A 24,650-nucleotide genomic window follows, 5' to 3' on the forward strand; every position below is an offset into this window, starting at 1 on the left:
GTTCACTGTTCAGAAAAAAATGAATACACTTATTATGATGAGCACTGACTAATGTGTAGAATTGTTGAGTCACTATACTGTACACCTAAAACTAATATAGCTCTGTGTGTTAGCTTTGCTAGAATTAAAATTTAAAACTTAAAAAATAAGACACACTAGCTTTTGTAGGAGGAAAAAAAGAAATGGTCACCATTTTGGGAAAATGCCATATGAATCATCATTTCCTCTTTAAATTGTGAGTCTCTGATCATGCTTGAATTTTGTGTCAAATTGATAGTCGGTGGGCCAAACGCAGCCTGCAGTTAGTGTTGAGCTTGGAGAGCACTGTGAATATTGGTAGGTGGGACAGACACTTCCCCGTTGGCTACAGACCCCACCACTCCTTAATGTTGTTGATGTACCTTTATTACCTGTCTGGTGCCCTGAGGTCATTTATCTACCTGGTACCCAAAGCACATTTTCAAATTCTTCCTCAAACAGAAGCAAATAGATAGTAAGGCATACCTCTATTTGATGTAGATTTGTGTTTTGTCTCTCCAACTGTCTCTGGTAATGGCTTAAAATGAGCAAGGAAACACTCAGATTTGCTAACAAATAGATTAAGAAGGTTTAGGACCAGGATTAGATATTAGCTGCCTAATTAGCCCTTAAATCTGTGGCATTGATCTTGATGACTGAGTTTAGCAGTGTGGGAAAGCTTGCATGTTTCCAGTTTCCTGAGTGAACAATCCTGGTATTGAATGATTTTGGTTTAACCTTTTTCAGTTTCACTGGAAACATTTTTGCTCCTAGGTTTCCCTTACTCCTCAAATGTTGCTAAATTAACATGGGCTTTAGAAACCCCCGAAAATTCATCTCGATTTCACATACTTCTCGTATTTGCTCTATTGAAAGTGTTGATCGCAAGACAAGCTGAAGTCTGAGCCTGGATGGCATTGATCTGATTGATTCCTCTGTGTACTCTCTCTGTGGCCATGGGCCTTCTTCTGGAAAGACCATATCGAGTTCGTCCACTGTTGTGAATGAAAATAATCAGCTGGCGAAAGCATAGAATTAGAAACCTTTTGGTATATTTATTTCTGTGTCTCAAGAATTCTGATTTAAAGCAGACTTTATTTCAAGTAACGTGAACAGTAGGTCGTTCAGGAGTCTCGGATGAATCAATGTTTTCTTCCCTCTTCTCTAAGAAAAGCTATTTAAAGCAAAGGTCAAATCTGTGCTGGATTTAGAACCTATTAAATATAAGTCTGGAGAACAGAGCCACTTCTTTTTTTATTCTCTACATAGTTTCAAGCACTAGGGATACTCTGGTCTTCTGCAAATCATCATTTCCCACATTTTTCTGGTGTTTGTAAATTTTTTTTTGTTCTGGAGGATGGAGCCTTTATACCTAGTGACTTTGAGCCCTTGTGAGTCTTTGGGCTTATGAAATTTAGGAGTAACTTAAACCTTAGCAGTTGTCTTGGAGGAGTTTATTAGGCTTTGAGCTGTATCAAGAAGGATATATTAATGCATATGTTAATGTGCCTTATTTAATTAACATGCTCAGAAATTGAACTGCTGTGTCTACCCTTGCTCTCCGTCCCCTTCCCTCATCCCTCTGGCCTTGTCCATCTTCATGAAGGTTGTCAAGCTTTGCCCATATTACTAGCCCCCACCCACGGCCCTCACGTTGTTACCGAACCCCCTGTACATTCTACTCCTGAAAAGTCTTCAATCCTGTCGCTTCATTAGTGCAGGCCTCACCGTAGATGTGGGTATTGGCATGGTGTCTGAACTTGTCCCTCAGCTCCCCGTGGCCTTTTCCTCAAGAAAGATTTGGACAAATAAGTGCCCTGAGGGAAATAAAGCAGGAGAGGGAAATGCGTGTGCCCAGGGGAGTGTTATTTTAAGTAGGGTCACTGAGAAGGATCTCATCGGGAAGAGGGGAGGAGCCACTGGAAATGTATTGCTTCCGATAAACATTCCAGTATTAAGGGCTGGAAGGTAGCAGGAGGGCGTGTTTGAGTAACACCAAGATGCCAGTGATGATGTGTTTGCAGTGCCTTATAAGACAACCAACTGGAGATACCAACTTAGGTGGTGAATATTCGGGTTTGGAATTTGACGGGGAGGTTCTACCTGGAGATACACATTTGTGAATCTAACATATTTAAGGACATAAGACCAGCTGAGATCCCCAAAGATACAGGTAGGAAACGTCCTTGGACTGAGCCCTGAATCATTTTTCTTATAGGGTTCAGAAATTCAGCTTTCTTAATGCAGGATTTCCCCCTTGGCCCCAGCCCAGCTGTCCTGAGCGTCTCTAGGTGTTCCGCTTACCTATACCGACAGGTGAGAACAATTGTCAAGCTGCAGTTCTTTTGCAGAGTTGTTTTTTTTTTTTTTTTTTTAATTTTCAGAGTTGTCTTCTTTGACAGAGTGCCCTTTGGTCCATCCCTAACCTCCGCTAAGCATTTTGGTAGTTTTCCCTGCTCTCCATCTTGTATTGTTCTTTTCTTCACAGTCCTCCATAATAGTACTTAGGATGGTTTTTGTTCATGTGTGCCTGGGGTGGAAGGCAAGGGGGTTCTCCATCTTTTTGTCCCCAGTACTTTGAATATCACCTGCATATAACAGCATAGAGTTTGTAGAATTGAGTATGGTTTCTTAAGGTTCACAAAAGTGGCTTCTGTTTTATATTATACACATGCATATATATATGTATGTATTATATATATAGGTATACACACATATTCACATATTTGGTAAAGTATATAATACATATTTTATAATAAATATTTTGCATATTTTATGCCTTTTCTCTAGTATGTCAAATATATAGTGTGTGTATGTGTATGTATATATATGTGCGTGTGTGTATATATGTATTTTTTTCCTCAATAACTTTTCATTTCTCCTCTCAAGCATTTAGCACTGAGGCTTAGGAGCCCAAAAATGTGTATATGAAGAAAGAGGTTCTCATAGGCACATTCAAAGTTTTTAACTCCATCCAATGTGCCATCTTATTCAACATTTTCAATACTAAAGCTGACACTTATTTTTCCTGTTAGAAATGCTAGCCGTCTGGAAAATTGTGTATGTGTGTGTGTGTGTGTGCGTTAAAGGTGAAATCTCTACAGAAAGCAATTTAAGAGGCTTTGGGAAATCCTCATTCCTCTGGATAGATTTTGGGTCTTAAATCTAGGAATCTGTATGTTTTCTCAGTATTAGGAGTTTAATTTTAGGGACTGAACCCTCATCAGCTAGGTAAAATAAAGGGTCTGGCTCCATGCCTGTATTAGCAACAGTCCATGACAACCCTAATGAGAATCTGGGCAGAGCCCTGGTAGGACTCCGATTTGTGTCCCATTAGAAATTTAGGAATGCTGCGCTCACCAAGCTGGGAGGCTATGGCACAGACCTGCAGGACCAGGGACAGGGTGGGAATGCTAATGGAGCTCTGTGTCCCCCTCACCAGGAAGCTCTGGCCTGCCCTAGTAATTTTTTCCCCCACTTTAATGGATGGGTGGGTCAGGGCCACAGAGCAGCACATACCCGGTGACCAGTGATGCTGGGCCTTCCAGTACTGGCGAGGGGATAGGGATGCTATGGCCAGCATGTATTTGTTAGGGGTAGCTGGGTGTTGCTTTGCAGGAACACGGGTCTAAGGTTCCCAGGTACTGTAACTTTTTAAGAGAAGCTGGGTATCAAAGTTTTCATGTGAAATCACCTGGCTTTTCAATTTTGGCTTCAAAAAAAATTTTTTTTTTTTTAAATATGGGATGAATTACCTAAACTCAACCTATTGATTTTATTTCCTGGCCGCTCAAATCGACTGTTGGGAACTTTTGTCTGCTTAAGCATAAACTGTTAATACTTCTGCCCGAAAGCCAGTCTTGGTCTTCCTCTCTGAGAGCCGTCCTGTCCAGGTCCTGACGGACTCCTGCTAAACCCTATCTGCCTTTCCTCCATGGCACATACCACACGGCACCTGTTGGGTGTCTGTTTGCTTCCTGCCTGTCTCCTCACTAACACGTAAGCTGCTCGAGAGAGGGCCTTTGCCGTTCTGTGCATGGCTGCATCCTTGCTGTTGGCGTCCCACGGCTACTTACTGTGTGAGTGGTCCACCACGCTGAGGCCTCAGACACTTTACAAAATATGAATAGAAGGACCTTGTCACAAGGCGAGTACAGTGATGTGCAGAAGGGACCAGCAGAAGCAGAGAAGAGATGACTCACCACAGACAGTGAGCGATTGTTCTGGCCAGGGTCAGGAGTTCAGGAAGCAGCAAATATTCCCCAAACAAGGGGTGGCAAGCATTTTCTCAGCACCTGCTGTATGCTGAGTGATTTGTTTGTTTGCTTTTTTCACCCAGAGGGAGTGGTGAGGAAACTACCCAAATGGTTTCTTTTTCCATTCTTTAAGCAGCATTGATTGAGAGGTTATATGATCCACAAAGGACAAGGGATGGCTGCCGGATGTTCACTCAGAGCTCTGCAGACGTTGATGGGGGCGCAGGAGGCAGAGGGACTTCTGAGGAGCAGTGTCCCTAGAGAGCAGCGCCAGGTGGTCCGGGGCCCCTAATCCCCTACTGTCCCTCCAGGTCTCCTCACTAGTCTCGCAGGGAATGGTAGGTTGCTCTTGAACCACAGAGCCAACGCTCTGTACATAAAGTCCAAATGAAATCTCTTGTGACCCCCCAAACACAGGCTCCCGCCCCTCCCCCAGTCCTCCTCTGTCTCTTTCCGAGGAACTGGCCTCCTTTACCTCCCAGGCCCGACACCACTTATCCCCGTACCCTCCCTCACCCTCTGACCGCTCACCAGGCACTGCGTCTCCTTCTTCTGAAATGCGTTTCTTGGTTTTGTCTCCCTTGTCCCAGTCAAAGGGTAGACTCTCATCATCTGAAGGCTTCTTGCTGGTCTGTTTCCCTGTCCAATTCATTATCTCTGCTGTTGGTGGGTGAGCTTCCACATATGAACACCTGAGTGCGGTATTTGTATACATGGAAGCTTCTGCTGGCTCCCTCTGAGCTCTGGCAGGACGTGCAAATGCTTTCTGTCCTGTCTGCTGTCCGCCCAGCCTCCCCACCCCCAGCACTTTCCGAGCTGTGCCTGGGCTTCCTCACGCCTTCTGGGCGGCATCAGCACCTGCTAAGGTATCACCGCTGTGTGCCAGGCCTCGGGCTACTGTGTGCTCTTCTCCCTGGAGCTCTTTCCTTCCCTGGGGGCCTCTCCACCCCTAGAAACCTCTGCACATAATAGGCTCTTAATGGCTAAAGATTAAGTAAAGGATTTTTTTTTTTTTTTGGCTCTGTATTTTGATGTAAACCTCTATCTCCATAACCTTGAATCCTTGCCAGTCTGTGTAGAGAAGAGAATTGTGAGGTGCATTCCGGCCTGACCCCCAGCCTGCCCTCTCCTATCCTAGTTGGTTATGGATTCTGCACATTTGGGGGAGACTTCTGGCTGGTTGTATGTGCTGAGAGTTCCTCCTTGCTCATCCATCAGTGTGGTGGTTTCCGGTGGAAATGGAACTTTTTCTACATTTCTTGCTTATTTATTTGGTTTTATTTTTAAAATCTTTATCTATGTAATAACGTATGCCACTGGCTTTACTGACTAGAGACTGTCATTTAGAAAGTATTCCCAGTTTTAAATGTACTAACAGTGTTCCACATAAACATGACATTTTTTCCTAACATAGCAGAGGATTTGTATACAGCTGTTCTTTTCCTCTCACATAACTCTTTCTGTACCCCCTACCCCTACTGATTCAAGGATAATTGAGAAGGTCCCACTGGCAGGTGCTTTCCAGAGCCTGCCCATGGTGGCTCAGCTGCAGCCTGGGAGCTGTGGGTGGCGGCCAGTCTCAGCCCTTCGTGTGCAGTCTTTTTGCTTCAGTAGGTACTAGTGGGGAGCCCAAGATCGCAATTTCTTCACATGGCTACAACCTTCCCTATGCCCTGTTACTCCCTCACACAGCCTGCAGCTGCCACACATGGATTTGGGATTTTTTTTTTTTTTTTTATGATCTGCCTTCGCTGTGTCTTTTAGAACTTTTTTTAAAAATTTTATTTATTTATTTGACAGAGAGAAACACAGCGAGAGAGGGAACACAAGCAGAGGGAGTGGGAGAGGGAGAAGCAGGCTTCCCGCTGAGCAGGGAGCCCAATGCGGGGCTCGATCCCAGGACCTTAGATCATGACCGGAGCCAAAAGCAGATGCTTAACTGACTGAGCCATCCATGTGCCCCTAGAACTTTTTTTTTTTTCATTTGCTGTTTGCAGAAGTTAAACACAGTCTAGGCATGTTTTAATTCCTCTAAGAGTCGAGAAAACTTTAGGAGTCAGTGCAGTGGCTGTATTATTGAAATGTTAAAACTTTAAGTCCTTAAGGGCAGGAAATTAACTAATTAAGATTATTATATTTATTTTTTTACATGGCATCTGTAAGGGTTTGTTCAAAAAGTGAGCATATTTTTTAAGAAACTGGTTTTATCATTAAGCAAATAAGTAGTTCAGGAATTGCAATGACTTTGCATTACTTATGCTATGCTTTCTATGCTGACATGACAGATACCAGCATTTGTCACTGTGAGCCAAATGTAGATCTTTGATTTGCAGCTGGTAGTTCTTTCTCTGTGAGATCAGTAGCACTCTATATTCCTTTGCTAAAGTTTATATGACATACCTCATCACGTAGTGCGTTAAAAACACTCAGCAAATTTTAATTGTCTAGAGATTATTTTCTGCAGTTGTTTCTTTTTAAATTTATAAACTTGGTCACCATTGTGTTTGGTCTGGCACTTTGTAATAACTCCAGGAACCAAGCAGATTTTAAAAATAGTGCAGTGGCTATCTCATTGATACGTCCGAAGTTAAAAATTTAAATCCCAAAAGGTCAGAAAATTAATTAAGCTAAAGTGGTTATGTTCATAGTCACATTATTCCTAGTTAGTGTGATATCAACCGTGGCTATGATTCCTTGTGCCTCTGAAGTATACGGTGACTCCCAGAGATCCAGTCTGGACAAATGTGTGACCAGCAACTGTTCCGTGGAATTACAGAGGGTCACTTTATACAGCAGCTGACTGATCACTTACAAATGTTGATTTTGCTTTCTTCTTGCAGGAAGGTTACACTGCAAAATCATTTTCTTATAGAAAAAGGGTTATGTACTTTAAGAAGAATTCCACATTTTTAAAAAATTGCAAAAAAAAAAAAGATTCCCAGTCAAGATTGGAATAGCAATGCTTCTTAAAGCATATAAATTATTTTTGAGATCTTGTATACAGCTATTCAAGAATATATTTGTTTAGCATGTAAGAGGATTTCTAGTGCTAAAATAAAAATCTAGTTTTTAAAGAAAGAAAATAAAGTAAGCCTAGTAGCTTTGCTATTTAATATCCTTCATGAAAAGGAAAGTACATATTTTCAGGGAATTTTTTGACCTTAATGACTTGAGCTCAGTCACAACTGTTAGTCAGATTGTCTTTCAATAGATAACAGTGATTGCATGTTTTCAGACTTTTTCTGGGCTCTGAAGGCTATGTGAATAAATAGGTCTCTCTCTCTCTTTTCTTTTTTTCCAATAAATGATACTTGCTCATTAACAGCTGCTGCCAGTTTTCTTCCATATTCCCCACCTCCTGAATCACTCTTCTCACACTGCTGGGATGCCTTTTCAGGAAAACGTAGATCTTTTAGAGATATGAGATGTTAAAAAGAAGTTGAAAAATAGGATACCGCAGCTCTCCTGAGGAGAGGATCTTGGGGCTCGCCTATGTACACAGTGGTTATCACCCTGCACAAGAATGCCCCCTGTATACTATCTGCATTATTTTACTTTGCTTACTTGTATGTCTTAAAATCCCAGCAAACAAATTCATTTAATTTATAAGCATTAGGAAATACTCAACACCATTAGTCACTTGGGAAATGCAAATGCAAACTACCAAATCTAACACTGCACACCCATGGGGATGGCTAGAATTGAAAAGACTGACGGTTTGCCAGTGTTGACAAGGATGAGGAGCAACCAAAGTGTGCACACAGGACTGGTAAGAAAGCAAAATGCCACAACCATGTCTTTCTGTTGGAAACAGCCTCACTGTCTCTGTAAAGTTAGATGTACACTTGCTCTGCGTGTCTGTTGGAGGCATGACAGAGTAATTCCAATCTTAGGTGTCTACCCAGGAGATATAGGAGCATATGTCCACGCAAAGACCAGTATATAAATATTTATAGAATTATTCATAATATCCTAAAACTGGAAACAACCCAGATGTGTGATAATGAGTGAGTGAATTAAACAAATTGTGGTATACTCATACAGTGGACTACCAGTCAGGAACAAAAGGGAATTGGGCACAGAAACACCCGACAGATCTCAAAGCCTTAGGCTAAGGGAATAGGCCAGACAGAAAAGACTGTAAAGTCTGATTCTATTTATATGGCAGTCTAGAAAAGGCAAAACTATAGTGGCAGAGTGGATCGATGATTGCCAGGGGCCAGGTCTGGGGGAGTGGGGGGGATAGGATTGCATGCTGGATGGCAGGAAGGAATGTTTGGAGGCAATGGAAATGTTCTGTGTTTTGGTTATGCAGGAGGTTATGTGACTGCATATCTTTACCAAAATGCATTGAATTGTACACTTAAAATGGCTCAACTTTATTGTATGTTAGCTATAACTCAAGGTGATTAACAAAAACATAACTTCTGTAGAGTATTATATGTTACTGAGAACTCAGTAAATTGGCAATCTGAGAAGATAAACAATTTTTTTTTTAAATCAGAAATAGAAACATTTTGTGGGAGGTGGAGACAGCCAGTGTAGAGAGTGCCTGATGGGGGTGGCAGGGAAAGGTGACCTGAGGGTACCAAACAAGTTACATGGGTGCTTGGTGGCAAGAGGCCAGATTATCTCTTAAGAATGTTTGCTCCATGCCTGTGAGATAGCATCCCATATTCCCTGAAATTATTAGTATCACAGGAAATCTTTGAAACATTACACATTTAACAGATTCTTCTTTCTAATGAACTTAAGTTTAGAGATATTCATAGATTAGAACAAAGCAACGTCTAGAGCAGCCCCTACAGCTGCCAGTAGGGGCCATGAGGAATTATCTTGTTTTCAGACTTTACCTTTATTTGCCTATAATGGGTTTGCTAGATTTGTGCTTTGTCTTTAGCTTCACAAATTTTGCATCCATTAGAGTTTATAAGGGCAAAAGTATTGAGAGTGTTAATGCTGTCAGGAAACAGGAGTAATTGTATTGGAAAGGAAAATGATAGTACAAAAATGGAAGTGGCTGGAATAAGGAGAATGCCACCGTGGCTGGTCTGGGAGGCTGGGCAGTGGGAATGACAGGAAGAGTGGTAGGACGCAGTGGTGAGAGAAGGCGCATCTGATGGTTGGCAAGGGACAAGAAAAATAGATGGCTGGCTGGAATGGAAGAACAACAAAACCATTTTGAACCCATGGTCTAGAGGATGGGCATTATGGTTAAATACTCATTAGCTCATGGTTAATTCAGGAGAGGGGAGTTTGCTCCTGAAGGCGAAGTAAGATTTGGCTGAATTGCCACTCATGAAACTTGAACCGTCCGGCTTTCAGCATCATCAGCTCTGAGCCCGTTGGAATTTGCAGAACATCAAAGTGGGCTCTGAGGCAGCTGCTGCTAGCTCAGTGTCTAAGAAATTCCTTATGACACTGCCAAGCTCGTGGAGAGGGAGGGTTACCTGCCTTGACAGATTTCAGTGTTGCTGGAATGGTTTTATTTTGAGGAAAGATTCCTGCTACCTGCAAATTGGTAGACAGGCATCCAGATTCTAGAGATCTTCATCTTTCCCAGTTTATTAAATCCAGAGTAACTCACGGTAGAACCATCTTGCAGATCCCATCTGCGCGTAAGTTGAGCAGGTTGAATTTCAACTGTACCTCAGGTGAACCTCTGATCTGTGACCAGACAGACAGCCATTTCCCAAGCTCAAGGGTGGCACTGTCTATGGTGTTTACATGATTTTGTTTAAAAAGCTGGGAATGCAAAGGCAAGTGCTGAGCTTGCTGGTAAGAAATGCAGGGTTCCCAGTACAGCACAAGCAAGGGAGAGGAGAGAGTGTTTGGCGTGCCTACGGGAACAATCTGTAGTTGCACTTGCTTGCTTTGGCTGTAAATTGCGCATGTTTTTAATTGTGAAGGAAAATAAAATTGTAGAACACATATGAAAACTTGGAAATAGATTTTTTTATATTAATGCCTAATAGGCAAATTCTCATGAAGGAGTTTGGAATGTTCTGTATCTTTCTGGGAATGAAACTCCTGGTACCAACTCCCTATGCCCCTCATAACAGCTAAGTCCATTGTAACTTTCAGTAATTGGTTTTTTATTAAAATAAGAGACTGCAGTATAAATTTTAGCGACTAGGCTAAATAGGCATTAACAGGCCCTGGGATCCAACCACAATTTGTAACATCGTTCCTTTGGGAAAATAGATTCTAAGTGCCCAATAACTAACTTACAAATAGACTTTTGAATCATAGTCCATTTGAGAATAAGGAACTGTTTGTGATAGTAATACCTTCGATTGGCTTGCTTGAGAACTGCACAGAAGGGACCTATATTCTGCCACACATGTGCAGTGAACCCAGCTAGTCTGGGTTTGATCAGAGATTATTGCGAGTGGGCACTGGAAGCTGAGGAATTAAAACAAAAGTAGAGGCTGGAGACAAGTCAAGGGTGGAGTTAGGAGGATGCATCTGGAGAGGTTTTAGTGGTAAGGAAGGTGTTCAGTCTCACAGGCAAAGGTGTGATTCTGCACAGATGAAGTGAGAGAACAGAACGGTTCAGGTAGAAACGGAGGTGAGAAGTAGAGAACATTGCAAGCAAAAGGAGTAAGATGCAAAGAAAAGAAGGATCAGCCAGAAAATAGACTCTTAACTCTGGAGAACAAACTGAGGGCTGCTGGAGGGGAGGTGGGGGGTGGGGGAAATGGGTGATGGGGATTAAGGAGGGCATGTGATGAGCACCGGCTGTTGTATGGAAGTGATGAATCACCCGGTTCTACGCCTGAGTTAATATTACACTGTATGTTAACTAACTGGAATTTAAATAAAAGCTTGAAAAAAAGAAAAAAGGAAAGGAAAATGTAATGCAAAATGTACCAGGAAGACAGAATGGCCCACATAGTAACAGTAACGTTTGGCACTCTCTCTACACCCGGAGAGCATGGCTGCCATGTTTCTAACAGTCTGCAGTTTGGCACAGCCTCGGGGGCATCATTCACTCCCATTGGGCATCTCCTGCTCCAGGACGCCAGGGGCTGCCCTCCCACCCCGTCTGTGTACTAGTAGCCTTCTCTTCCATGTTCGGTACTACGCACGTATCTGTTGTGCAGTTACTACATTTTATTAGACAAGAAGCATGAGAGCAGTTGTTGCGTGCTCAGTCTGTGTGCCCTCACGTTGTCTTGGTCACAAGCCATGTCTTTTCATCTCTTATCCATTATGCCAAGAGTAGTAGTGCTGCATTACCAGTGGGCTCAGGGAGTTGTCTTTGTCTTTGCTCAGTCCGCTGTACTAAAAATACCATAGCCTGGGTGACTTCCACAACACAAATCCATTCCTCGTGGTTCTGAAGGCTGGGAAGTCTAAGATCAAGGTGCCCGCAGATCCATTGTCTGACAGTGGCCCTCTTCCGGGTTTATGGACTGGCTGCCTTCATGCTGTGTCCTCCTGTGGCCAAAGGGGCAGAGTGGGGTGGGGCGGGGAGAGAGAAAGGGAGAGAAGGAAGAAACTCTCTTGTAGCTTCTTGTTAAGGGCACTAATCTCATTGTGAGTGCTTGCCCCTGTGACCTAATGACCTCCCAAAGGCCCCCACCTTCAAATACCATCACACTGGGGATTAGGGTTTCAATGTCTGAATTTTCAGGGGATACCAACCCCATTTCAGGGGATACCAAAGTCCATAGCACTTTGCGCGGTTCAACCTGAAAACATTTCAATGTAGTATCATCCGTGTTCCCCAGGCCACTGCAGGCTGTGGCATAGGAGGCCCTCAGGAAGAGGGGCCACGTGGGCGACTCTGTGTCCCTGCCTGCCAATGTTGAAACTCCAGCTCCCTTTCAGGTCCTTCCCTACACAGTTGATGGATTGACTGACTGGGGGGGGCGGGGAAGATTTACATGCAGTAACCACCTTTCTGCCATTCACAGTCCCAGTGTTGGGCACCCTCCCTGCTCATGGCCCAGAGCCTCACACCCCGACAGGTGGTCAGCTGCTGACACTCAGGCTGAGGAAGGAGGGTCCAGTCTGTCTTCCTGAGTGGGCCAGAAATACTCCCACGTGGAGAAAGTACCCTTTATAATACTACTACCACTGCATATCTTCATTTGTACGTGCCCCCTTACAAAAATGCCACAGGCAGGGGTCTCCTTATCTCAGGGGTTTGTATTTTTCAACCTTTTCCTCCATAAATCCATGGGGAGGGGGTGGCAATGGGAGGAAAGGGCACTGGGCTAGACTGTGCCTCCACGGTAGTATTGGCATGTTGGCCACAGACGAGATCTGCAGAGCTTGCCTCATCCCTTTGAGTAAAATATTTCCCAGGAGGTTTTTCTGTCCACCACGCATCGACCCCTGGCAAGCACACTCCTCAGAATTGCCCAGACTTGTCTGAGCTCCCCGGTGAGCACACCCAGGCCGCCACACCGGGATTTCCCTGAGTGGGTGGGAGTTTTTCTACCCAGATTCTAAAGGGCAGGCTGTTTGCACAGATAAGGTAAACATAGATGTTTTGTTTGAGATTCAGAATTATGCAACTAATGAAGAATGAAAAAGTATAAAGTTTCCTTTATTTTTACTAAAAGTCAACTTTTATTCTTAGGATACTCTTCTATCAATTATGCTTCTGTTATTACCTTGACAAAGAAGGCATTGTCAGTGATGGCATTTATTCCCCGCCTCAAGTAGTACCACTGTGTATTTTCCTAGATGTAGGAAATTCTTAGTGCATAAATAGTAACCAGAGGAAGAATGGGCTTCATTGAGTGCTTATTATGTGCCAAGCCCAGTGTTAAGCAGGTGGCACCAATTAGCTCATTTGTTTGTAACAAAAGTGCTATGAGGTTACCTATTAGCTCTGTTTTACACTAAAGAATTGCTGTTTAAAGAGGCCAAGTAACTTGCCCAAGGTCACAGAGGTAATAAATAGAGAGTTGAGACCAGACCCTGAGCCATCTGAGCACAGAACGGGACTCTAGACCACAGTTATGCCTCAAATACATCTTTCTTTTTTTTTTTTAATTTTTTATTGTTATGTTAATCACCATATATTACATAATTTGTTTTGGTGTAGTGTTCCATGATTCATTGTTTGTTCATAACACCCAGTGCTCCATGCAGAATGTGCCCTCCTCAATACCCATCACCAGGCTAACCCATCCCCCCACCCTCCTCCCCTCCAGAAACCTCAGTTTGTTTTTCAGAGTCCATCATCTCTCCTGGTTCGTCTCCCCCTCTGACTTACTCCCCTTCATTCTTCCTCTCCTGCTATCTTCTTCTTTTTCTTTTTTCTTAAAATATGTTGCGTTATTTGTTTCAGAAGTACAGATCTGTGATTCAACAGTCTTACACAATTCACAGCACTCACCGTAGCACATATCTTCCCCAATGTCTATCACCCAGCCACCCCATCCCTCCCACCCCCGACCACTCCAGCAACCCTCAGTTTGTTCCTGAGATTAAGAATTCCTCATATCAGTGAGGTCATATGATACATGTCTTTCTCTGATTGACTTGTTTCACTCAGCATAACACCCTCCAGTTCCATCCACGGCGTTGCAAATGGCAAGATCTCATTCCTTTTGATGGCTGCATAATATTCCATTGTGTATATATACCACCTCTTCTTTATCCATTCATCTGTCGATGGACATCTTGGCTCTTTCCACAGTTTGGCTATTGTGGACATTGCTGCTATAAACATTGGGGTGCACGTACCCCTTCGGGTCCCTACATTTGTATCTTTGTGGTAAATACCCAGTAGTGCAATTGCTGGATTGAATGGTAGCTCTAATTTCAACTGTTTGAGGAACCTCCATACTGTTTTCCAGAGGGGTTGCACCAGCTTGCATTCCCACCAACAGTGTAGGAGGGTTCCCCTTTCTCCACATCCCCGCCAACATCTGTCGTTCCCTGACTTGTTAAATTTAGCCATTCTGACGGGTGTGGGGTGGTATCTCATTGAGGTTTTGTTTTGGATTTCCCTGATGCCGAGCGATGTTGAGCACTTTTTCATGTGCCTGTTGGCCATTTGGATGTCTTCTTTGGAGAAATGTCTGTTCATGTCTTCTGCCCATTTCTTGATTGGATTATTTGTTCTTTGGGTGTTGAGTTTGATAAGTTCTTTATAGATTTTGGATACTAGCCCTTTATCTGATATGTCATTTGCAAATATTTTCTCCCATTCTGTCAGTTGTCTTTTGGTTTTGTGGACTGTTTCTTTTGCTATGCAAAAGCTTTTTATCTTGATGAAATCCCAATAGTTCATTTTTGCCCTGGCTTCCCATGCCTTTGGTGATGTTTCTAGGAAGAAGTTGCTGCGGCTGAGGTCAAAGAGGTTGCTACCTGTGTTCTCCTTTAGGATTTGGATGGACTCCTGTCTCACGTTTAGGTCTTTCAACCATTTGGAGTCTATTTTTGTGTGTGGTGTAAGGAAATGGTCCAGTTTCATTCTTCTGCATGTGGCTGTCCAATTTTCCCAACACCATTTGTTGAAGAGACTATCTTTTTTCCACTGGACATTCTTTCCTGCTTTGTCAAAGATGAGTTGACCATAGAGTTGAGGGTCCATTTCTGGGCTCTCGATTCTGTTCCATTGATCTATGTCAAATACATCTTTCTGATAAGTGTTGTCTCAAGTCTCTTGTCAAGAATGAAAAGGGAGCAGTGAGACAATAGAACTTGTGCCGCCCTTTGTGATGGTAGCTGATCCTCAGTTTAACTAGAGGTAGAAAGATTCCTGTCCATTCAACATATTTCTTTAAGGTGGTAATTTATGTTATCAGGTGGATAAATTATATATAAATGTAGTTTAATAGCCAAAGGACAGTTGTCCAGACAGATAATTTCAGCAGACTTTTGTGCTCCCCTCATTAACTTAAACCATATTTTTTATTATGAGCCGAAGATTTCATTCTTATATTTGAACCAGATATCCTAATCATAGTCATAAATTCAACTGGGAAGTCAGACATACTTTTTTTTTTTTTAAATCTGAAGAAAGATGCTGTGCTTTAATTGCATCTGATTAAGACATCACACCAAGGCACTTATTTCGGCTGGTAGTGATGTCTTAAAAAGTACTGTTTTAAAATGTTTAATTTGATTAGATATTTTCTGTAACATGAAAAAATGATCAGTTTGTGTCTTCTTCTAATGACCCATGGGGAGAAATTTTAATTTGAAGATTTCAGCAGAGGATAGAAATTAATCTTTTATGTATATCCCCTAATACCTTTTGGAGGCTTTAAAGATTATCTGTGCAAACTGAGAAATGTTTGCCATTTAAGTTTTAGCAACTTTATCTTTTGAAAACAAAAAAAACAAAAAAAACAAAAAAACAACATCACACTTTGGTTTATATGGAGTTTCCCATTCTAGAGGCACCAAGAATAATATATATGTAGTATAAAGGAGGAGGAAGAAAAACAGTCATAAGAACCTTAACAATTAAAGTTCCAATGGAGAAGAATTTGGATGCTCTGGTTCAGCCTAGACTGCAACCAGAGTAGGTTATTGTAAATATCAAATGTAAATATCATTAAAGGGGATGTTTTCACCCATAAAACAGACCTAGCAGGCAGTTCAATGGAATTTTAATGTACATTTATGTATACTCACATCAAATTAAACTCTGTATGTTTTACATTAGAATGGGCCTGTCCTCACTTTCAGGAACTTTTGATTTTTTTCTTAAGTTCTGTTTTTGATATATTGAACACATAAAAACATGACACCCCCCCCCCTCTTGTTTCAGGCAACAAGGGCAGCCATTACGCAGCACTGCACTGACCTTGGGAATCTGTTGGGCAAGGAGAATGACGTGGCCCTCATCATCGATGGCCACACTCTGAAATATGCGCTCTCCTTTGAAGTCAGGAGAAGCTTCCTGGATTTGGCGCTCTCCTGTAAAGCGGTCATATGCTGCAGGTAGGCATGCACAGGCTGTGCGTGGTTCACATTCCAACGTGGCTATCTCCTGTGCTTTTATTAAAAAAGACTATGCATAGAATTTATAGGGGTAAAGTTTCATTTAAAAAACAAGCAAAACAAAAATACTAGTTTAACTGTCCGTTCACAGATTTGGGGGGAAACAGTTAGTGGTTTTTACAATTTTGTTTATTGTCTTCTGAGAAGATAAAAGAAGAGCCAGAGCCTCTCTCCTGGGAGATTAACTGGAATAAGTTAGAAGAGCCCTATGTACGTGGGTCCTTGGTTCTGGATATCTGAGCTCAACTTCCAAGACCTGTGGGATATATAGTGGATATTTCTATTCAGTCAGTAAGGAGCTTGGTTGGGTCCATGCCATACCAATTTTTGTGTTAGGATCTAACCAGATAACTTTGTTCGTTTTTTTGTTTGTTTGTTTTTGTTTTTAATTCCAGCTACTTAACATACAATGTTATATTAGTTTCAGGTGAAGGACTCTTGTTGTTTTTTCATGAAATCTGGCAAGGTTTTTGAGGGTGGGCTTTGCTACATTCCACTGACTACTGGCCATGTGAGGTCCAGTTCTGATAGAGATTTGAGAGTCAGAATGATAAAGAAAATAAGCTGCTAGAAAGATGAGCAGCACCACCATGACTGTGCAGCCAACGACTTGAAAGGTGAGAGGAGAGCTTCTCTCTTCTGAAAACACTGTGCGTGGGCAGTACCTGGTACACGGTTAAAGGCATAATCCATATCATTGGATTAATAATCTCATTTATGCTTGCTCTTATATTTTATGGTTACATAGTTTTGTACATTGTTTTCTTGGGTATTTTGTCAGAAGTCAGTTATCAGGATGCTTTTAAATTCCTCACTGCAATACTCCTTGAAGAACGCCAGTTGGGGCTTCGATCATGGTTGTCACACTGACAAGATGGTCTTGCTGTTTCTGCCTTACTGAAAGCCCCTGGTGAGATCATCTGCCAGTCCTCTCCACCCGGACCTCTCATATTTGGGATGGCCAGTAAGTCTGGGAGAAAGCTATTAGGAAAATCTCTCCCTTGTCTCCCCAGCCTTGCTCCCCACTCCCAGGGGTTCTTACCTGAGACCAAGAGTTTATTGCCATTCCCCCGTGAGTACACGTCCCTGCTCAGCACCCTGAACCGTCTCCCCGCGATGGTAGCTCTCTCTCGCTTTATCCTGCTCTCTTGGTCCCTTTCTGTAATTTGGAACATGGCCTCAAAGGCCAAGGAGGACTGGGGTGGCAGCTGGTGGAGGCTCCATGGTGGAAGAGAATGTAGCTGTTGTGCTGTGGTTGTAGGCTGTTCAAGGACCCCAGGATGCTGGGGGAGGAAGAGTTCAAATGTGTCTGAAACAGTGAATGAGAACTTGGTGTTGCCTCTAAGTCAGGAAACTCGGTGCAGCTGAAAGGGACCTGAGATAGTGAGGGATGACCAGAGCATTTGGAAATGAACGGCCATGCTTCTTGGTTTTATGATGATCTCCCGTCTTTTCTTTTCTTTTTTAAACAACTTTATTGAGATATAATTCACATATCATACAATTCACCCATTTAGAGTGTATAGTTCAATGGCTTTTAGTATATTCAGTGAGTTTTGTAACCATCACCACAACCAATTTTAGAATATTTTAATCACCCCCAAAAGAAACCCTCTTATCTATTATTAATCAATCCCCATCCTCCTTCACCCTCCCCTAACCTCCCTCAGTACTAAACAGCCACGAATCTGCTTTCTTATCTGTACAGATTTACCCATTAGGGACATTTCATATGAATGCAGTTACATAAGATGTGGTCTTTTTCTGATTTCTTTCACTCAGCATAATGTTTACAAGGTTCATCCATGTTGTAGAATATATCAGTACCTCATTCCTTTTCCCAGCTGAATAATATTCCAATGGTATGGATATACCATTGTTAGTCATCCATCTTGGTTAGCATTTGGATTGTTTATAGTTTTTGACCATTATGAGTAATGCCACTGTGAGGATTCACATACAAATTTTTGTATGGACATCCGTTTTCATTTCTTTTGGGTATATACCAAGGAGTAGAAATGCTGGGTCAGCTGGTAAGTCTATGTTTAATGTCTTGAAGAACTGTCAGACTGGTTTCCAAAGTGGCTACACCCTTTTATATTCCCACCAGCAGTTTGTGAGTGTTCTAGCTTGGCCACATCTATCCATTGATTATTATCTGTCTTTTTCATTGTTTAGCCTAGTAGTTGTAAAGTGGTATCTCATAGTTTTGATTGCATTTCCCTGATGGTTAATGATGTTGAGCATCCTTTCATGTCCTTACTGGCCTTTTATATATATTCGTTTTTTAAAAAAAGATTTTATTTATTTACTTGAGAAAGAGTGAGAGAGAGAGAGAGTGCGACAGCACACAGAGGAAGAGGGAGAGGCAGACTCCCCACTGAGCAAGGAGCCCGACTCAGGGCTCGATCCCAGAACCCTCAGATCATGACCTGAGCTGAAGGCAGATGCTTAACTGACTGAGCCACCCGGGTGCCCACATTTGTATATATTCTTTGGAGAAATGTCTGTTCAAGTCCATTTTAAATTGGATTGTTTGTGTTTTTATTATTGAATTGTAGGTGTTCTTTATGTATGCTGGATACAAGTATCTTATCAGAAATATGGTTTACATGGGGCGCCTGGTGGCTCATTCGTTGGGCGTCTGCCTTCGGCTCGGGTCATGATCCCAGGGTCCTGGGATCGAGCCCCGCATCGGGCTCCCTGCTCCACGGGGAGTCTGCTTCTCCCTCTGCTTGTGTCCCCTCTCTCGCTGTGTCTCTCTCTGCCAAATAAATAAAATCTTAAAAAAAAAAATGTGGTTTACAAATATTTTCTCCCATTCTGTTGGCTGTCTTTTCATCTTCTTGGAAGTATTGTTGACAGCACAAAAGATTTTAATTTTGATCAAGTCTGATGTGTCTGTTTATTCTTTCATCCTGTGCTTTGGTGTCCTAGCCAGTGGCTCCCTTTTTTAAGTAGCTGATACTATGCTTTCTTTCCTGGGCTCCATTTGGGTAGTTTAGCTCAGAGACATGCAAATGGCAATAAGGGGAGGAGTTGTGGTGAAATGCTCTTTTCCCGTAATTTCCTCTTTGTGTCTGTGTTATAACGCCGCTGAGTAGGTCCCTGATTTCTGTGAGGTCCTCAGCACTCGAGGTTGTGGGCCAGGGCCAGGGCCAGAAGTCAAGGTAAAGGAGTCCCTCTCCCCGCCAACTGTGAGTTGGTCAAGAGGCCATCAGCCTGACTTGTTGGTGAACAGAAACAAGCAACAAGAAACAACATGGAAAAGTCTGGTAAACTGTAAATCAAAGCAAACGTGCTCTCACTTCATGGTTTTTCAAAGGGAAATCCAAACGAGTCTGTCTGGATTCTCCGGGGAGAGCAGGAATGCCTTCAAGGCTTTACAGGAACAAGTTCTTTGCTTGCCAGGTGCTTGATACTAAAGAAAAACATCTTTTTCCCCTTCTTTCTTTGGCTGCTTTCAGAGAGCTTTGTGTGTCACATAAAGCTGTACACTCAAAGGCTTCCCAGGAAGGAGTGCAAACTGGAATTGGCCCAGAAAGAGGAAATTTCAAATTAAATACTGTTACTGTCTACAGAATAGAAGCACTAATTGAAAAAAGGAATCTAGGATAGTGTACTACTTTACCGCTCCAGGAGATTTCTTGGCTGGTCTCACACTCAAGATTTAAAAAAAAAAAAATCAACACATACCTTTTTTTCTTTTTTTAATAAAAGCACTCGTGTACTTCAGATGTTGCTTACTACTCATTGAGAATTTAAACCTAAGTTACATTTAATGTGACTTCAAACATAAGGTTGACCTTAATTCTCACTTTTCATCTTTAAAATGCAATCATTATAAAGTTTACCCTCTTCTCTAATAATAGAAGAAAATAATTTCTTTTGGAAAATAACAAGTGAAATCATGAAGCTCTGTTGGCCATCAATATTGATTCAGAGACTGGTGAATGTTTTATAAAAACTGAAATACTTTTAAGCTAAAACAATGTTTTAGGCAGAAAATGGAAATAATGTAAGAATTTGTTAAATATTTTGCTGATGTTAGACTCAAACAATTTAGCTAATTATATATTATTATACCCAAATATTTTCCATGTAGTTAAAATCCTAGAAAGGTCATAAAAAGGTCAGCAAAACATGTACAGGTCTGTACTCTACTTGGCTTACTGCTGTAGCTGCCAGGGACAGCGCCACATTATTTGTTGAGGTATAAACTGATTGACCTAATAAAATTTTTGTGGTAGGCTTGATATTTGTCCCGTATGTTCCTGGGTGTCATGGAATAGTGAATAAGAGCGTATTACAGTACTCCCCTCTTTTCTACTTTGCGTCTCATGTGGGCCTCACCTCCTTGAAAGCAGGGCTTCAGGGAAGCTAGCACATCCCCAGACTCCAGTGACCTCCATCTTGCCGTACGTGATAGACTCTCAATTTCTTTCTTGATTCCTCCTCAGCAGCTGATGTCAGTGGCTCCCCCCACTGGATTCTCATCTATTTCTGTGACACTTCTTTTTCCTCCTACATATGTGTCTTCTTTATGGGATCTTTTCAACAACCTTTGAAATATATTTCCAAGGTTTTGCCTTTGGCCTTATCATATTCCCACCCATATCTTCTTCCTGGTGCCTTCCATTTATCTTCATGGCTTCATTCACCTTCTGCATTAGTGATTCTCGACTCTAGGTTTACACTGAATCATCTAGAGAACTTAAACAACTTGTTTTCTTCAAATATTTAAATATGGGATTGTCATATGACCCAGCAATCCCACTGCTAGATGTATAACCCACAGAATTAAAAACGGGTAATCAGACAAATACTTGCATGTTCATGTTCATAGCAGCACTATTCACAACAGCAAAAAGGCAGAAGCAACCCAAGTGTCCATTAATGGATGAATGGATGAATAAAGTATGGTATATCCATACAGTGGGATATTATTTGGACACAAAGAGGAAAAAGCACAGAGACACACATGCAACAATATGGATGGATGAAGCTCAGACACATACTTAGTGAAAGAAACTGTCACAGAAGATCACATATTAAATTATTCCATTCATAAAATAATCAGAATAAGTAAATCCATACAGACAGAAGGCAGATTAGTGGTTTCCAGGGGCTAAGGGAGGAGGAATGGGGAGTGACTGTTTAATGGGTACTGGGTTTCCTTCTGGGATGATGGAAATGATTTGGAAGTAGATAAAGATGGTGGTTGCACAACATTGTGAATATACTAGATGGCACTGAGCTGATACACTTAAAAATGGCTAGTTTTATGTGATGTGGGGAGCCTGCTTCTCCCTATCCCTCTGCCACTCCCCCTGCTTGTGCTCTCTCTTTCTCTCAAATAAATAAATGAAAAAGAATTTTTAAAGATTTTATTTATTTATTTTTGTGAGAGAGAGAGTGAGCATGAGTTGGGGGCAGAGGCAGAGGGAGAAGCAGACTCCCTGCTGAGCAAGGAGCCTGATGCTGATGCGGGGCTTAATTCTGACATGATCTGAGCTGAAGGCAGACACTTAACCGACTGAGCCACCCAGGTATCCCATAAATAAAATCTTAAAAACAAAAAACAAGTGAATAAAAGAGTTCATCCATGTAAATGAAATGTTTGTTGAATGAACAAAATGGAAGGTTGAATGAAAGCTTCATTCATTTGAATGAAATCTTTGTGGAAAGAAACAAAAAACCCTCTGATTCCCAGGACAATTGAATGAGCCACAGATCTGTAGCCCCACCTACATCTGAGACTTTTTCACAGTGACATTCTTTTGACACCTTAAATTCAAAATGTATAAACTGAATTAGTCACAGTGCCCTCATCTGGGCACCTCTTCATTCCTTCTGGTCTTCTCCATTAGTTTACTGTCTCAGATGATGGTAGCATGCACCACACAGCTGCCAGAGCCTTTTGGTAGCGTAATAGGCATGATTTTGTATTTAAGGAGCCTGTAAGAGACTAAATCATATGAGTAAATTATTATATTGAGTCAGAAATTGCACTCTCTTAATTTGTTGATCCTTGGTAAATGTTGTCTTTGTTTTTATAAATGAAGAAATAAAGGCCTCAGTAAGATTACATTGTCTCACCTAGTAATCAGTTTATCCTAGATAGGAGCAGTACCAGGCCGCGGCAGCTAATTTATAGTCACGTGTTTATTACTGTTAGTACTTGAGTTTTATGTGAAGTTTTTGCTTTTAACTTATTTTCAAACTGTAGATTTTGGTTAAACCTGTTTAGTATCTAGGATCTGCCTTTCTCTAAGAAGTCATGTAGAAAATGTGTAAACCATTTTTATATGTTCAAGAAGGGATTCTCTGTTCTCTCTTCCCTGTATCCTTGGAACTACCATCTTTCATGTTTTCTCATTTTTCCTTTTTCTTTGAAGTTCTTTAGTTTTGTCAAAATGGAGATAAATTTTATAGGCACAGACTTGGGATGGCGGGGGCTGGAGGGGGCTGTCTTTGACCTCTTGAGAACATTCAGAAATTTTAGAAGTTAAGGTGTATCGTCAGGAAAAGAGTCATCAAAGAATCATCAGGGTTCCCCTTGTGAGGAAGTTGGTTGAGGGCCCTGCCACAGTTCCCTGCAAACACAGGTGATGCTCATTGTCCCCAGTGCCGCCATATTAGCAGACATGATTTATGGCTGTTTGTCTCTGGGCAGGAGATGGAATGGGAGGAAAACACCACAGCAGGGATTTCCACTGGCTGTGCAAATGAAGGGTTTCAGAAGACATCATTTATTTTCTTGGATGTGTTTTGACTTCTGTCTTTCAGGGCAGATTCAAAGATAAACATGTGTGAACCTACTGTAATATGATAGAAATACAGTCAAGAGAAGAAAACAGAATGGACACAATGAATGTTTCTAAAAACGTTTTGGGCTTATTTTTCTAACTTTAAGAGTGATTTATATTTCTTGTAGAAAAAATTAGAAAATTCAGATAAGCAAGAAGAAAGAAAACAGAATTCACAATCCCACCAACTAGAGTTCATGACTTAATTGGTATTTAAATCTAGATCTCTTTCAGTTAAAATACTTTTTATTGGAAATGGGTTAGCTTATTCACAATATGTGAAATGAAAAAGGGTATAAACCTTTAAAGAGGTTATAGGGGGAGCCTGGGTAGTTAAGCCAGTTAAGATCTGACTCTTGATTTTGGCTCAGATCATGATCTTAGGGCTAGGGTCATGGGATCAAGCCCCACACCAGGCTCCATGCTCAGCAGGGAATCTGCTTAAGATTCTCTCTCTCCCTCTGCCATCCCCTCCACTCAAGCTCATGCTCTCGCTCACTCACTCTCTCTCAAATAAATAAATCTTGAAAAAAAAGGTTATAAAGGTTTACTTTCTATGTCAAAGAGCAATATAAAATGTTTTTAAAAAGCTTGCTAGTATTCTGTTATTTAAAAACACAATGATTAATCTATTCCTAGTTGTTGGATATTTGGGTTAACAGGTTATTTTTTTACTATTATAAATATCACTAAAAAATGAAGGGGGGGATTCGGAGGGGGAGACAAACCATGAGAGACTGTGGACTCTGAGAAACAAACTGAGGGTTCTAGAGGGAAGGAGGGTGGGGGGATGGGTTAGCCCGCTGATGGGTATTGGGGAGGGCACGCACTGAATGGAGCACTGGGTGTTATACACAAACAGTGAATCATGGAACACTACATCAAAAACTAATGATGTAATGTATGGTGATTAACATAACATAATAAAAAATAAAATATCACTAATAAGATTTTTATAGCTAAATCTTTGCAAAGACGTTTGATGATTTCCTTAAAATAATAATGGATTCAAGAGCAAGCCACGTAGAAATTGGCAGAAGTGTTTGTACCCTTTACCTAAAAAAGTGAAGTTATTTGATTTGGAGTGAGAGAGCTGTGGTCAGTAGCTCACTCCCTGCAGGGACAAATGTGTTCTCCTCCATTTAGTCAGCAAAGTCTGGGGTTTATTATCTTCACTAAGAAGAGGGAGCAGTTAAGAGATTACTTTGTGACAGGATACGTATAGGAGTACAATCTGAAAAGAAATCAGCACAGCATTTTTATACACTGACGGTATATCATTTCCATAGCTTGCTCACTCCTATACTCATTTTCTGGACTCTCTTAAGCTGGTGACTCACGTAGCCTGCATCCAAAAACCTGTACATCAGTCTTACCTTCAGACAACTTAGAGTAGAAAAGAACTGGCTCTTCTAATTTGTTCTCCTCTCTAGCTTAGCTTTTTACATTAATGAGGCATGATGGATAATAAGAAATCTTAGAACATTATGCATTTTATGTGTGGTATCTTTCAGCCTGTGAACCACACACAAGAATGGTATCAAAACAGAGTTCAGACACACTAATTAGAATTGTACCACCAATTGTG

The 24,650-nt window shown here is 41.6% G+C and overlaps 1 protein-coding gene across 2 annotated transcripts in view; it reads left to right on the forward strand.

Moving 5' to 3' along the window:
* LOC114212219 (phospholipid-transporting ATPase IB) overlaps window positions 1–24,650 on the forward strand; it is a 573,423-nt gene that overhangs the window by 267,266 nt on the left and 281,507 nt on the right. For both annotated transcript variants that reach the window (XM_028106999.2, XM_088022179.1), the window contains exon 25: window positions 16,021–16,193. In XM_028106999.2, coding sequence (XP_027962800.1) covers window positions 16,021–16,193 — 173 coding nt within the window. The remainder of the gene's footprint in view (window positions 1–16,020; window positions 16,194–24,650) is intronic.

This window comes from Eumetopias jubatus, unplaced genomic scaffold (genome assembly GCF_037043125.1).
Source record: "Eumetopias jubatus isolate StellerSeaLion01/CBP00866 unplaced genomic scaffold, mEumJub1_p1.0 scaffold_3, whole genome shotgun sequence".
NCBI classification, from domain to species: domain Eukaryota; kingdom Metazoa; phylum Chordata; class Mammalia; order Carnivora; family Otariidae; genus Eumetopias; species Eumetopias jubatus.